Source organism: Serinus canaria, chromosome 2 (assembly GCF_022539315.1).
Source record: "Serinus canaria isolate serCan28SL12 chromosome 2, serCan2020, whole genome shotgun sequence".
Taxonomy (NCBI): Eukaryota; Metazoa; Chordata; class Aves; order Passeriformes; family Fringillidae; genus Serinus; species Serinus canaria.
Window position 1 is genome coordinate 47,545,469 of NC_066315.1, and position 16,808 is coordinate 47,562,276.

The 16,808-nt window shown below is 38.4% G+C and overlaps 1 protein-coding gene across 4 annotated transcripts in view; it reads right to left on the reverse strand.

The window, feature by feature from the left end:
• The window catches only part of ELMO1 (engulfment and cell motility 1), a 304,600-nt gene that overhangs the window by 140,392 nt on the left and 147,400 nt on the right, over positions 1 to 16,808 (reverse strand). For all 4 annotated transcript variants that reach the window (XM_030231869.2, XM_050971394.1, XM_050971395.1 and 1 more), the window contains one exon: positions 7,647 to 7,755. In XM_030231869.2, the coding sequence (XP_030087729.1) occupies positions 7,647 to 7,755 (109 nt within the window). The remainder of the gene's footprint in view (positions 1 to 7,646; positions 7,756 to 16,808) is intronic.

The window sequence follows — 16,808 nt, forward strand, 5'->3', positions numbered from 1 at the left end:
CTTTGCCAACACAAACATTTCTGGAATATAAAAAACAACATTAATATTCACTAAAATTTGCCATAAAAAAAAAAAAAAAGAGGTTTTATACATTGCTCAGCTCCGTGTAAAATTCATTAAGCAACTTTACTCTTCGAAAAGGAGCGGCTGCAAAATTTCCAGTCTTGTACACAGCAGTTCTGTGAAACCATAAGGGCTAACTTCAGATTTGAAGCGTAGCTTGCTACAAAATACAAGAGATTATGGCTACTTTTAGTAAATCCATATTTACAAAATATTACCATAAAAAGAAATTAGGAGGTAGAAAAATAGATTCAAAGATTATTTTTCTCTTAACTTCAACCTGCTCAGAATTAAAACATCTGTGAACAATGAGCAGCCCTTAAAATATACTGAAATTGCTCCAGAAAAGCAGCAAACATCTCAGTTCTCTGAAGCTCCTTTCCTCATCATTTCAAGTGAACTTTAAACCCCTGAATTTTATGACAAGGTTTTGTCTACTGTTTCCTTCTTCAAGGCTTGATAAGAATCACAAAATCATTTAGGCCAGAAAAACCTCTCAGGTAATCAAATCCAATTGTAAATCTAACACTGCTAAGTCCATAATTAAACCACGTCCCAAAGTGCCACACCAACCCATCTTTTAAATACCTCTAGAAATGGTGACTCAACCACTTCTTGGTCACCTAAGGTTTGGCATTGCAAGAAAGAAGTTTGCTATATTTTTATGTTCTTGGGAAACCGAGAAGTGCTGTGGAGCACACCAAACAAACAGCTAACAAAGCTCTACAGGCCCAGAAGAGATGCAGAGTTTTAGAAACGGGAAATATATTTGAGATTTTATTTTTATATTTTTTCCTATGGAAATAAAGAAAAATATTTTAACCTATGGAAACTTATTCCTATGCCAATAATCCAAATTACTTTAACATTTCTTGTTTATTGTTATATTTGCCCAGACTTTTAAGCTGCTACTTTATGCACTATAGACTATTTAAAAAAATTAAAAAATCCTGGAATTGGGTTCCAATAATCACAGTGAAACAAATTACAGCTGTTATTCTATCATGCTATCAAATTTGCCCAAGCCACAACTTCCAGTAACTGCAGGAAATCAATATCATGACTTCTTTTTTCTCCTCTCATCATTCGTCAGCTTTCTGTTCCGCTAGCTCCCTAGTTCAGCACCCTTACAGCTAATGCCTACACTTTACTCCCAGTTTGAATTTATTAGTTTTTTTACTCTCAGGTCTTGATTCCTGCTACCCATTTTGATACCAGATGAAAGAGTTCTTCAGTCTTAATCAAACTACCGTTGTTGTCTTTTGGATACGTTAATCAGTTTCTAAAAAAAACCAAAACAACCACACCACACCTCTTTCTTGCCCCTGAGTGTTTTTTGAGTTGCTTTCCCTTCACCATGCTCTTTAGTATTAATAATAATATTTAAAACTGAGTAAATGCAATTTAAAAAGAAGCTAAAGAATCGTGCACCAAAACCTCAATAAGATTAAGCACTTCACACCTACAAAACAAGTTATCATCCTTGCTCCAAAGAGATCAAAAACTAGACAGAGGGCAGACAGTAGGTAAAACCACTGGAGGATAGTGGGCAGGCCAGCATTTCCAGCTAACTAACCCAGCAGTCAATGCTGTACCAGCTTTGAAGCCATCAGTACCATGTGTTGAAAATAACCTTCACTGTCACTCAGAGGTAAAAGTCAAACATCCTGCTTAGAAGGTGTCTGCAGCTCCGTTGCTCATATTCTCACAGATTACAATAGAAAGCTTCTCGAGATTTCACACTTTGCTATGACCATGAAGAGACTGAGTCTTTTTAGAGTAAGAAGAGGTTAATTGCGCAAAACTTATCTCCCTAGGAAAAGAAAGCTTCATTTTGTCTCTCCTGTAGGGTTGTGCTATGCTTTCATACAAAAGAAAAGTACAGTTTAGACTACTCAGCAAGTTATTAGTTTTGCATCAAGAAAGACAAGCATACTTAATATCCATAAAGTCAGGAATGGCTAATTTGCAAGCAATGCTTCCAAAGGAAATATTCCCCCCACGCCCTTCCCTGCTATGAACCAGTTTTCCAGTGTTGCTTATCTTCTAGCCTTCAGTCACAATCTGCTTAATTTTTGCTGTGAACAGGAGTTATATCTGTTGTGGTGATGGTTTGGGCAAAATGACAAAAAGGTGGATAGGTAAGAATGAATGTAGCAAAAAGCTATAACAAAAGAGGATAGAATATCTTTTTAATTATTTTATTGTATTCATAATGAAAGCTCATGATGAAATAGAAAATTGCTACCTTTCACTAAATAACTCTTTAACCAGAAAAGTTTTTCAACTTCCTAACAAACATTTCTTGACTCATAAAATTCTTCGCTCTCCAGAAAATGAAATTAGAAGAAGAAATGCCAGAACAATGCCAGTAAAAGAAAATATCTTCTTTTATTTTCTATTTTTAGGGCTTTATTCTATTTAAACTTAAGGAGACAGAAGAAGAGCGTAAAAAGGCAATTAGCTTTCAAGCATGGGGAAAATAATTTCAAATGTGACATTCAGTCATAAAAATATTGCATTTGCTGTAGCAAAAGGAAAATCAAACCACATGAGCCCTCAGGTCTGGAAGGATGATCCTGAAATGACCAATGTCCTTCCAGGGAAAGGCCAATAGAAACAAACTACACTGCACACAATGGATTGTGCAATGCAGAGGAAAAATTGTGCAAAGAGAAAAAGTGCTTCCTGACCCTTGCAGCAATCAGCCTATTCCTCAAAGCATGAGATTTGATTACCCTCATCTCAGTGGGCACAACCATGAATATCACTGTATACCTTCTAATGGCCAGTGCATTCTAGCTGAGAAAGGGACACCAATGTAGGAATTTCTAGAGCATTTTGATTGTGGAAACTGGGCAATAGGTGCGCCAAGAAATCTATTGTAAAAAACATGTACAACAGCATCAATTATATGAAAATACAATTGCATTTAGATGTCTTTTGAGGAAAAATAATACTGTAAGGTAATTTCACTCTAACAAATCCCATGATAACTAAATTCCCCACGCCAGAAAGGCAAAAAAATCTCTGAAAACCAAACTGAAAACTAAACTGAAAACCAAAAGCCCCAGTGAACATATTTATCTGATAGAAGCTTTAGGACCATCCATACATAGAAATCTGACATGTGGCATAGGCCCCTGTGGTCTGTCCTAAAACTTGAGTGCAGATTTTTGCAAAAGCCCCAAAAAACTCCCCCTATCAAAACAATCAAATAGGAGCACTGGCATCTGTGTCCTGCTCAAAAATGCACTGAAAACTACATGAAATCTGCATGCAGTGAGAATGGACATATATAATCATCATAATGTTAAGATGATATGTGTTAAAAAACATCATAATGTTATGAACATCTTTAGACTACTGCTCTGTTGGTAGCACTGTCTTTCCTCAGTGCACACAGTATTAATTTATCATTCCTCTGCCAGCTGCAAGCCTCTTCACCTGCTTCAATGCTAAACAATTTCATTGGAACCTATATGGAAAGAAGGTAACAAGTCCAAGAAGTTTTGCTAGTTCAGTGTAAATCAGGTAACATGTTCCACTACCATTTCCTACCAGGAATGAGAGTTTCAAGGGATGTTGAGGGTAGAAACAGTGTCACGTGCTGAGCAGAGGTGCAGAGAGCTGGACACTGTAGGCTCAGATCAGAGAGCATTGGGGTTACTTAAGCAAAATGGTGAGCTTCTCACTCATGACAAATACTAGGCTTAATGAACTCCTAATCTCCCATTAAATATACTAACTCCTGTTCTGGAATGTCAAAGGTTTTCTGGATATAAATTTAAATTTTTACATTTATCTGCAATGTTTCTCTCTCCCTGCAAAGCTAGAAGTCTGTTCATGGGTATTCCTTCTCCTCTGAGCATATATGACATGTACTAAAACTTGAATAAGAGGGATGGTGGAGGTTACCTCAGCTTTCATAGCTACTTAGGAGGAGCTACGAATGGCTTCCCCTTTTCTCCTCTTTGTAAACCTGTCAGTGAACTAGGAATAAGGAGTGTCTAAGTAGCTAACTGAAGGAAGACTGAGCACTGAGTCACAGTGCTCCTGTCTGATGTCATCTTCAAGACACAGAGGAGAAAAAGAAAATCCTCTTGTTCAACAAGATATACAAAGGAAGCCATTACTGCAGAAATCAGAATTACTACAGTGTTTGCCAAGATGAGTGCCTGGGCAAGTACTCACTGAAGACATTCTGTTCAATGCCTTTTTAACAGCAACAGTAGCACAAGATTAAAAGATTTATGGTTAAATATCCCACTCTTTCCTGAATCAGAAGTTTTAGTGAAGAGGCTTATGGATATGTTGCATTCTAGCTTCCATGTTACCAAAACACTACACCAACCTTCCTCTTAAGTTTTACCTCCTCTACTCTGCAAGTCCACCTCTGTAAAGCAGTTACCATATGCTCAACTCACAGCTTGCACTTGAGCTTTCTCTATTTACACAGGATCTAAACATACACTTAAATGCTTGGCTGAAAAAGAGATGAATTTTCGAGTCATGGACATTTTGGAATCAAAGTCAAAGAATTAAGAAGTCCAGAACCTAGATTTGTGTATATACAAAAGTAGGATAGCATGCCTTTAATATAGTCTTTTAGTCTTTTCTGGGATGAATGTGTGCTTGAGAAGACCAAAAAGAAATAGTAAAATGTCTTCTTGTTGCCCAAAGGTATTTAATACGGTAGAGCAAGGGGAATATAATCAGCATTAAAGTGCTCTTCATAAATAATGGACAATCTAGCAGCTTTTATCTACTCTGCACTTTAAAATAAAGTTTCTACTGCTGAATATTTCACGAGCAAAAGGTCATTTATTGTGGCTTTTAAATTATACAATTCAGAAACCGTTAGGAAAGAAAGTTCTACATTGCAGTGTAATAATGGTGAGTTTTTAGTATCTGGAGAAACATGGGCCACCTTAAATACATATTTTGAAACCTACCACATACAAACTCATGGGGACATCTTTGCCTGAATCATAACTACCGGTTTTTAAGATGTCCAATCCTATTCAGGAATACAGTATTTAATATCAAGTGAAGCATAAACCTTAACGTACATTCTCCTGAGCTGTCAGTTCTAGTTTGCATTTCTTATCAAAATGTACTGCTGATCACAGGTCATTTAGATGTGCAGCCATGACAGCCATTTTCAGGAAATCTATTTTCTGCACATTATTTTAATGGTATATTTTATTACAGCATTTTCAAATGACAATTAGGGTTCCACATAAACAAAACCATTAAGGAAGCACACTGGTGAACAGGTGAATTGTCAAGATGAGTTAGAAGTAACCTTATCTCTGTCCTCTGTGAATATAAGGCCACGACACAGACCTACTGCTGCATCCAGAGACAGATGTTCTGTGGGTGTAGATCAGCACGACTTTACAGAAGTCAGTCATGCTACATCTGGTTTCTATCAACAGAAGCACCAGAAGGCTTCTCCTTAGCACCATAACATTTACAGCACCCCACACCTATAAATGACCGCCACGGGAGCCTGCTGCACTTCAGCACACCAAGCATGCCAGAGACTTGCAGCCTCAGCAACACTGAAACAAGTGGCTTCAGAACATTAGCAGGTAACATCCCTTAGCCAGAGCTATCCTCAGGGAACCTTTCTTTTAGTTTTCTTTTTAACCCCACACTTCCAAACCACAGAACTACTCTAACAAAAAAAAAAAAAAAAAAACCACCCAACCCAAAACACACAAACACGGCCTGTCCAGATTTTAAAGTATCACAATTCCTTTAGTTTTTAAAAGTAAGATATTTTCTAGATATGGTAACCGATCTCCTACCCCAAATCCCCTTAGTTTATTCACAGTCCCCACTTTAAAAAAAAAAAAAAAAAAAAAAAGGAAAAAATTAAAACATGAAAGGATCTATCTGCAGAAGTTAGAAGCAATCAGGACAAACAGTATCATACATAGGAAATCACCAACATACAGCCTGCTGCATATATAGATGACAAACCTGTCTATGGCAAAAAAATTAGTTTATCAAATGACTTATCACACTGCAAGGAGGAAATCTGAGACACCTGGCTAACATCAAGGTCAATCATCTTTTTTAGCAACAAATTCCAATGAAAGTCCCATGGAGTGATGGGACGTGCATTAAAACACCATGTACAAATCTATTCTTTGGATTTTAGATATTCTTCTGTGCATTTGTAAAAATAAAATTGATCTTTAGCACTTATTTCAAGTAGGCTTACAGCTTTATTGAGATCATATGTCCCTCCTACATTTACCAGCAGAAAAAAATCAGACAGATCTGTCATGCGTGATTTGGCATTAGACACCTCAACTGCAGCAGTAAGGTTATTTTAATGAGTCGTGTCTGCTACAGTCTGAACCTTATACAACACACTATCATTGCCAAACATCTAAAATAGTTGCTAAACTCTGTATTTATAGACATAGTGAATGTGGTCCTTAATAACTCTGGTTTACTTAGGATGGTATTCAAAAGCCAATATTGTCTCATTTGTCTGGGTCTGTCAAACACAAATATCAATTTGGAAGCTGCAAGAAATGCACAGGTTTTATCCTGGCCCATTGCACAGAGACAATTGTGGGGGTTTTTTTGGTCAATAAATTCTCTCAAAACATTACATTTAAAAGCTTCAAGTGTATCAGCCAAATCATACTTTTAAAACAACTTTTGATGCCTGTTGGCATCAGGGCTAGTAGGAATGATGATACCTATGGGCTCTCTTTCTGCCTTTTACATTGCTCTTCTCTCATTACATTTATTGGACATGGGTGCAAAGAAAAAAAAAGATCTTTAGTAGGGAAAAAAATTCAAAAGGAAGATGTCTCTGAGGGAAGAAAAGCATCTCAGTTTTGCCCCCTGCTTCTGCAAGGAGAAAATGAAACTTGTTGGTAGAGCTTGCCAAAACAGACTGCAGCTGGATCCAAAATATTATTGATGGGTAACTGAAATTTAGACATATCAATAAGCACCAGCACTCTAGACTAATGAAGATAGAGACATGCTCTTCTGTTTGATAGTATCTAACAATTTGGCAAGTGACTGTAATTGAAGCCAAAGACAGCTTGTTTACTCTGCATTAAAATACAGTATTTCGTATCACACTTTCAGAGTAAATTTTATGCCTATCATCTGATATTTAGATACACCTTCAGATATCTAAGAAAAAATGTGATGTGTCAGTTTAGATTAGCAATCCCACAAAGAATGACCATGATACTTATATAAAACCAACCTATGGACAAGGTCATGGAATGTAACAACCACGAAGTCTCCGACACCAAATCACCCCATGGGAAATTAACTGACTCCTCTAGAAATTGTGCAACTGTCCTACTTCTTATAGAAGAGAGCCAAAGAATAGGTGCCCATTTCCCCTATTCCACCCTCATACCTCTGATGCCACAAACTAGTAAGAGAGAGAAAACAGATGTAGTCATTCTGAGTGCCAGTGTTCTACATGCAACTATACCAAGAAACGCTTCTTGGAAGAAAATCCTTGCATTGAAAAAACTCAGGTATCACTGAACTCACTCCACAGTTCTTAGAGGTCAAACAAATCAACTTACGTAGCTCTCCTACTTTCAGAATTTCACACAGCATCTTTGTCAGCTCAATGCTGCTCCGGCCAAATGGGCACTCATGCTTGTCTTCTCGACTGCTGTTCTCCAGGACAATCTGAAGGTGGAAGCAAAATGGAAAACAATCAGTTTGAAGAACCCATGAGCTGCAACACTGTTCTCCACATCCAACATTTACAGGACATATCAGACTTAGTCTAAGAAACTGTATGGGGAATTCAGGAAAATGTGTTTTCATAAACCTTAGTCTTCCCCACAGCCAAATGACAAATGCCATTTATGTCACGGCTTCAAACTGAAAGAGAGTAGGTTTAGATGAGATATTAGGAAGAAATTTGTTCTTGTGAGGGTGGTGAGGCACTGGAACAGGTTGCTTGGAAAAGCTGTGGATGCTCCATCTCTAGAAGTGTTTAGGGCCGGGCTGGATGGGGCTTTGTGTAACCTGGTCAAGTGGAAGGTTTCCCTACTCTGAGGTTGGAACTAAATGATTTCTGAGGTCCCTGCCAAACCATTCTATGATTCTGTGTCTGAGGCAGTAAGCAACATATAAACAGTGCTGCTCCATGACCAACTGGGAAGTTATGCCATTGCTATGCAATGTTGAGGTTCTGCACCACCCTGACTTGGAGAAACTGAAGTAGAAGCCAAAGAGAAAGAAATAGTTTCATTTAAAATATGCTGGTTAAGGAAATTAGGTAAATTATTGATAGGCATGAAGACTCCTAGAAGGATATATAAAAACAAATTGGGACAGAATTTTCATCATTGTATTCAGTCTTCAAAGTAGTCTCAAGTGATAAAATCAAACAGCACACAAAGGAAGAAAATGTCTGCATTCTCTCTATTATGGAAAGAATTTTTGCTTATGTTCAAAACATTTCAGAGAACAATCACTCTTGTATCAAGCCCATGAATGGTGCAAAAATGACTGAAGGAGAGTCCTTGCATTCTCTATTGAGTGACACTGTAAAATAAATGGAAGAAAATAACTCCTTCTACATTTATATACCCATTAAGTTTGCCACATCTGATACAGTGGAGATAAAGTTTTCCTTGGCACTACAACTAAATAAGAAATGAAAAGTTATAGAAATACTATAGATTTCACTGAAGCAGTGAGCCTGAAAAAAAAGAGCAGAACAGGGTCTGGGGAAAAAATGAGACTGTCAAAACAAATTTGAAGCAAAAATTGTCTTTGCAGAACAAACTTTGCCACTTTACAAAAAGAAAAACCTCATCCTAAACAGCTGCTGCATAGCCGAGGGATGAGGGACAGAAGAAGAAAATGAATTTCAAAGGTAAAATATTTTGCCAAGCAGCAGAGAATCCCAGATCTCACAATTTTTCTCACAAACAGGTATTTAGACATCGCTCTCTGCCTTGCATTCCTCCTGTCTTGTTAGCCCCCATCTCCATAATGGTTTTTGTTTGACTTTTTGTGCTGTTTGTGGTTTTTTACTAGTTTGTTTTAAATTTTTCCATTTTTTTTTTTTTTTAGCAAAGAAAGGCTTGCAAAGGGCTTCAAGGCTGGAATTCCACACAAAACCAGGAGGAAAGGTGGAGGGGAGAAGCAGTTCAGTGCTGGATGGCACTAAAAACTTTCCCTCACTCTTCAGATCTTGGATTTGACTGTTTAGATCTAGATGGAGACCTGCTTTTAGTCCTTCTTTCCTGTGAAGCAGTTGCACGTGGGAAAAGAGTGAAAACCCTAAAGCAAGTAGGAAAGTTATGTTCTTCACACAGTATGCCAAGGTCTCTTCAAAAAGCATCTATTTTAGTCCTACAGTACAGAGGGCAACCAGCCCATCAGCCAGGGGTGTAAAAGGGTGGATGCTCCCTGTGTTATGAGAAAACGTGATCTCTCAGGTTTGTTTTCCAGTGCTGCTGATATTTCCTTTGATTGCTTACACTTCCCACAGAAGCTTAAAGTCATTAGGGATATGATACATACTTTAACACCACAAACTTTTACTGGCCTTTTCCAATAGTACTCTGTCATGTTCCAGAGTCTGCCAAGAGGAATTTTCCTTCTAGAAGTTTTGGTTTAAATGCCATGTAACTGCTCCATGTCATCTCTGGGTAACAGTAAATCAGAGAAACACCCCTGCTATTTTTGTTTTACGTTGCTGCAGCCACTGTTCAAGAAACATGTGAATATGACTTTATATTCTGGATGAGTCATCCTGCTTCACTCTCTCTCATGGAGGATAGAGCTACAGTTCTACACCCAAAAGCAGAGGCAATGATAGAGTAGCACCTGCACAATGGAAAGCTCTGTGTCTCAATACCTCTCTAAGATCACTTCCCTCATTCTTTTTATTACCCTGTTTTATCTCTCACATAATAAAACATAAAATCTGCATACTGGAGCAGGGGGTTGCTTCAACACAGATTTAGATACAGCAGAGAAACACTGGTAATAAAATCAATGAAGAGGCAAATTGAAAGGGCAAGGGGGAGGGAGAGAGAAGCATGGGGATGTATTTCTGCTCACTTCTGGCAAATGCACTTTGTTGAGTCTCACATTAACCCGACATATTAACATTTCATGAGCACATAAATATTTAATGGTGACACCATATATGCATATAATGTAAGACAGAATTACAGCAATCAATAAGAATGCCACAGAAATAGTTAAGGCACTGTGTATTGCTATACAGCAAATTAAATGGCAATTTGAGTAATCAATATGTAAAGCAGTCTTAAAATGATCCTCAGACACACTCTCTACAAGCATAAGTTTTTTTAGCATTTGCTGTACAAAATAAAGCAGTGCTGCCATGCCACATTTCTCTAAGAAAGTAAGATGGACGGCCTTTTACTGCATCTAAATATCTGTGGGCAAATTCGACAGATATGGATCTTCTGCAGGAAACAGCAACAGTAAAAAGGGAAAGAAAAAAAATAGGTTCTTATAAATATCCAAAGAGAAATCATTCCTAGTCTTGGCAACAGATTTACAACATTCATTATTATATTTGTAATACTCTTTTCACGACTTCACTACTCATATCCTGTTCCAAAGTAAAATGCTATAAATAGAGCTGATAAGGACATGGTTTTAATGTTATTTCCTTTATCACTGTGGTTACGGAGGAGAAATAAGCAGGGAATGGACACGTTCCCTTCATAAACTGGTGAAAACAATACCAGAGAAAGAAATATAACACACAGAAAAGACAGAAAATACTTTGTTCTATCTATAGAGCATACTCCTGGCTTGAGTCACGTTTTTATCACAACAGTTATTTTACCACTGGAAGGAAAGTAGTGAGGAAGCTGCAAGCCCACACAACCTTCCTTTAAATGGAGGTCTATCATTAATGGTCATTAAGTGCTCCACCCTGTTATCTTCCTCCACCTCTTCATCAAAAATCCACAGTGAGCTGCAGATCCACCAGACATTCGCAATCAGCAGCTACAGTGGTTAAATTTTGCTTGGGGAAAACAAATATTCAAAAGCAGAGATCATGGACATTGCAGTAGAATTTCTGGCACCACAGAATCACAGAATCATTTAGTTGGAAAAGATATTTAAGATCATCCAGTCCAACCATTAACCCAACATTGCTGGATCCATCACTAACTAAGCTATGTCTCCAAGTGCCTACATGTACATGTCCTTTAAATACCACCAGAAATGGTGACTCAACCACTCCCCACTCCCCAGAGCCGGCTGTTCCAGTTGTTGACAACCTTTCCCATGAATAAATTTTTCCTGTTATCCAGCCTAAACGTCCACTAGCACAACTTAAGGCCATTGCCTCTTGTCTAGTTGTTTCTTCCTTGGGAGAGAACAACTCCTACCTTGCTACAAGAACCTCCTTTCAGGGAGTTGTAGAGAGTGATAAGAGTCTCCCCTGAGCCTCCTTTTCTCCAGGCTGAACACCCCCAGCTCCCTCAGCTGCTCCTTATTGTGCTCCAGACCCTTGCCCAGCTCCGTTGCCCTTGTCTTGACAAACTCCAGCACCTCAATATCCTTCTTGCAGCGAAGGGCTCAAAACTGAACACAGGATTCAAGGTGTGGCCTCACCAGTGCTGAGTGCATGGGGACAATCACTGTTCTGGCCACAGTATTGCTGATCCAAGACAGGATTTTATGGGCCCTTTTGCCACCTGGGCGCACTGCTGGCTCACATCCCATCTTACTTCAGTACTATCTTGACACTGGTTTGCCCTTTATTGCAATGCTACAAATCTATTCGGCTACCCTTTATTCTGAAACTACAAATCTACTTCTGCCAGTTTTTCCTGTCTTCAGTCCTTGTGAAGTTACAGAATTGGGTAGGTCAAATGTGGAAATGCAGCTTATAATACACTAGAGGTTATACAGTTAAAAACCAAAATGAGCTCACAGTACAGGAGTATTAAATTCTGCAGATCCTCTTCTCTTCCTCTTGTGTCTTTGATCAATACTGCCCATTACCATGAGGCAGAAAAAAAATCCACCATAATGTGCAGTATTCAACAACAATGTATATTTTTTCTTTAGGGAAGAGCAAAAAAGTCCAGACAAAAATCTCTATGGAAAAACAAAAGAAAATTACCAAGAGAGGGCATACAGGAAATGCCTTAGTGAATTTTCTTTGTAAAAATAAACAAAACAACAGCAGCTCAGAAAACGGAAGGAAAAAAAAGATAAACTGAGTGAAAGAATCATAAAATGAGAAGAGAATAAATGAGATTAATTGACTAGCAGAGAAGAAAAATGAAGAGGTTGAAAAATGTTTTTTAAAATTGTAAGAAGGTGAAATTTTTAGGAAATCAGTGTTATCCATATTCTCGAGAGTTCTAAAGATGCAAGTCTGTAGCCTGTTAAGGCATGAGAATTTGACAGTATTAGTAGTAGAATACAGTTCTGTACAGTTATTATTATTATTTTAAATTATCTTCTATATAGTTCCATCTATCTATGGAACTAAATCCAGCTGGTGTCCAGTCACAAGTGGTGCACCTCAGGGATCAGTATGGAGCCTAGTCCTGTTTAACACCTCAGTCAATGTTTTGGGTGAGGGGGCCAAGTGCCCCTTCAGTCAGTTCACAGATGATGCCAAAGTGGATGGGAATGCTGATCAACTGGAGGGTAAAAAGAATGACCACGACAGACTGGATGGATGGGATGAGGAAAACTGTCTGAGGTTTAACAAGATACCTACCAAGGGCCTGGACATAAAAAAAAAAAAATTAGTTTTAAATCTAATTTAAAAACCACCAAACTTATAATAAAGAAAGTTAATATATAAAATGTAAATATGCAAAATTAGTAAATAAAAATATCAAAACTAATGTTTTAATTTAAAATAAAATAAATTTAAGTATCATGCCAAGATCAAAGGGAAATAATGCAAATTTTCCAGTAGCAAAAAAACTCCTTACAAAACACCAACCTCAAAAGCAAAAAGATTTTCTAAATTTATGGCAGTGTGCCTTTATGATTTTCCATTGAATTATTCATTGAGTCTGTCACTACCTCAGGATCCCAAAATAGACCCTCAGAAGGCAGTGGACTACGTGAAGGATTTACCACACTTGACTACTATGGGTTTTAAAGTCTGCATCAGCTTCAGTAGTGAAGCTTATACCTGCATTTAAGAGTTAATGACTGACAAAAGGCAAAATTTGGAAGACAGGTATCTTCAAAAGTTTCCTCATCAAAATCTAGGAGGCTGAAAACACCAGACAGAAACATTGCTCCTTCACTGGGAAGAGATATCGACTTAGCCAGTCCCTTAATCCTTCACATTAAAGATGAAATTGTCTCAAAGCATATTGCCCATGGCAACTGCAGATGTAATTCTCAGATTCCCGAGCCAAAATCAGAGCTTGGCAATGAAATAGAGATTCATTGTGATTAGGAAATAAATACAGAACTGAAAGAAAAGCAAGATCCACTGTAGCTGCATTAATACTTCTACTAAGTCCCAGAGCAGGCAATTCAATGAATATTGCTGCACTATTAAAAAGGAGCATTTCTACAGACCAATTTTGTAAAATGATCCTGTCTTAATAGAGAACAAGCTTTTTAGCAGTCTGTTGCAGGTTAATATCAAGAGGTTCAGAGAGCTATTTAGTAGAGATCATTAAAAACCTCCTTAGACCCAAAATGAAAGGTCAAGCAGCATTTAAATATCCAGAAATTGCAGGGATTCTCTTCCTTTTCTTGACACTGCTTTTTTTTTTCCCCTAAGCCTCCTTATCACATATGGTAGGCTTCACCATTCCTCTTCAGTTAGGTACTTTAGGTAAGTCTAAGAAGCAAATCTTTAAGATATGCTTCCTGAGAAGGGTAAGACTACTGCAGACAGACTCAGTTTCCATTCATCCTCATCACCATCTTTGCTTTCTTCCTAAGGTAGCTTGTCATTTGCTTCAGCATCAGTCTTCTTCCAACATCCCTCACTCTGCATTATCCCCTCTAATGCTGTATTTTTAATTTCCAATGCTTTCTCTCTCTCTTATCGCTTCCTTCCTTGACATTCCTGAGTCATTATAGAAATTTCTCATAGCAAAGCCAAAATAAAGCAACAGTTATTTCTGTCTGTCTCCGGAAGACACTAGAATTGCAATTTAAACAAAGATCTGGAAGAAAAGTTGAGACCTTCTACAGATACTGAAAAATAAGAAAGGAGCCACTGATATGAGATGGCTTAACATTTCCAAAAGTTGATGTTTTTCTGGAAAATTATGATGAAGTTATACTTTTCAAACAAATGTAGTGTGAAACTATCTCAAGCTAAATATGTGTGGTTCTGCAGGTGCTCACCTAGCAATAAATTTTCATTCTCACTCAAACACCTTAGCTTACAAAGCATGACTGCAATTTTTATTTTCCATGTAAAGATAAATATGCAGTGGTTTGTCTTGTATCTTCCTTCTTTCTTTGCAGAAGAACCTTCTTCCCTCTATGAAGAACCAACCAAATAATCATAAAGCCTGGCGGTAGAGCCCAAGATGAGAAGCCTCCATTGCCCTGCCATCTTCAGAAGCAGTACCAGAATGTGCTCTTCAGCTTGGCAAGTCACAGGTATGTGTTAGGGCATTGAACTGGTCCACTTTGGAAACTACCAGTCAGGTGTTCCTCTCCCTCCATCTCCCCCACAAATGTAAGCAGGCAATTTTCCTGAAGGCTTTTCCTGAAGTTCTCTCCTGGCTCACTGATGGCATAGATGGAAGGAAGAAACCTGCAGTATCTGCAGAATATAGCAAGTTTTTAAAATTTTTTTTTCTTTCATAATGTAAAACAGGCCCTATGCTTGCCCTAATGTTATTGTGGTAGGGCTATATCTGAGAAAAACATCAACTTTTATAGAACATCAATGAGCCTGGCAACCAGAGTTACATCACAAATGCTCTGGACATGGGGTAAATGAGAAAATCCATGACAATCAAGAGTTAGTTTTCCCTCCTCAGGCATATACATCTCAGCTTTACAGGTGGGGGGACTGTAGCTGCACAAAAACTAGCCTAATCTTTGTATGCTACTGCTGCAATCTTGTCGTGCTTCAAAACCTTTTGTGAACAGTTGCTAGGCTTGCAACAATTTCTGGGCCCTTTGGATTAGGACATCATTTAGACAACAACTGCCATAAACCTGGGAAAGTTTAGGAGTGCTCTGAATGGTGGAAAGTGATCTGAACTCACAGAGGACTGTAAGATGCCACATGTATCCCACTGCACATTCCACACAAGGCTGTGCAGAGAGTGCCATGACTCCCTTAGAATTCTCCTCCTCAGTGCTAGTGTTGTGTTTATGCTGCAATCAGCCACTCCAGGAATTTGCATCTTTAACTGCAGAGGGACCCATCTCAATCCTCCTCAGCGATGCAGGCCCTCAGAGTTGTCATGTAAAGGAGAAACATTGTGCGATGCTTGGGAAGAAACAAAAATGGAAAGCTTGGCTGAGAAAAGACAAGAACACATCAATAATCTGGGAGCCTGGCTTAGGCAATTAAGTCTCTTTGCATTTATTCACGAGACTCACCAGGAAGACTCATGTAAAAAACCTCCCTTTTCTCTCTACTTTCTACAGAAAAAAAAAGCTACATCTCTTTTCCTACCACTTTTGGGAGGGGAGGAAAACATGGCAGAAATCAAGCTCAATTTTATTTCAGCAAAATGCTGAAATTATATGTTGGACTCCTCATATCTGATCAGGAGAGAGTGAGTAGGCACGAGGAGACTTTTGAATTGACGGAAGGATGTGTAGGCAGCCTCCTATACAACAACTGCATGGGCTAGAAAGTATACGGCAGACAGTCTGACTGTGACTCAACCCATTTGGGTTCTGAAAGGTCCCTGCAGGATGCCAGCAATCTTCCTGCCTGCATCACTGGCACTTGCAAACAGCACCTGCTCCTCCTCTCTGACTTCTGAAAGCTTCAAATGCAAAAGCTTTCAGAAGCTTTTGCTTCTCAGCCTCCGCAAATGTAGCTGCTGGGGAAGAAGTGTCCCTGAATTACAATTGTGTGAGTAACCAAATTACCAACTCAGCAAACTCAGGGGAAGGGGGATTTTCTAGTGCTGACCATAAACCGAGTCAGCTTCTAATTTTCAGGTAATCAAAGTAATCCTTGGCGCAACCAAAGTCCACGTGTTGGGGGTTTTTACCTGGAAAATTGTAATAACTTTTAAAACTTGTTATCTTTAAAACTAAGTACCTTACACACCACTCTCAAAAATTTAGAAGCACTGTATACATTATAAAATGGATCCAATTTTCAGCGTGGATTTCAACATTGCCTTCCCACCCCAGCAATGATTTTTTTATATGGAAAATCTTACATGCAATATCAAACAAATATTTGAACAAAATAGATAATCAGTAGGAAAAAGGATAAACTTTTTCTTCTGCAGATGAGACTTGAATTTCAGGCTGGAGTAAAATGATATTTTTCCTACAGATGAAGACCCTACTACTCTGATAAAGGGCAAAGAACAGGACATAAACTTAGGCAGCCACCTGGACAAAACCCAAAATAGGTGACCAGCCAATGTTCAGACCCAAAGCTGCTAATTTTATTTGTATTTTCTGCCTGAAGCACCAATCCCTTGTGCTTAAACAAAATGATGAGACACAGTATGTGTCCTCTCAAGGCAGAATCTGACCCCAAAACAGCAGTGAGTCCTGCTAGAATACAGCTGGTCAGA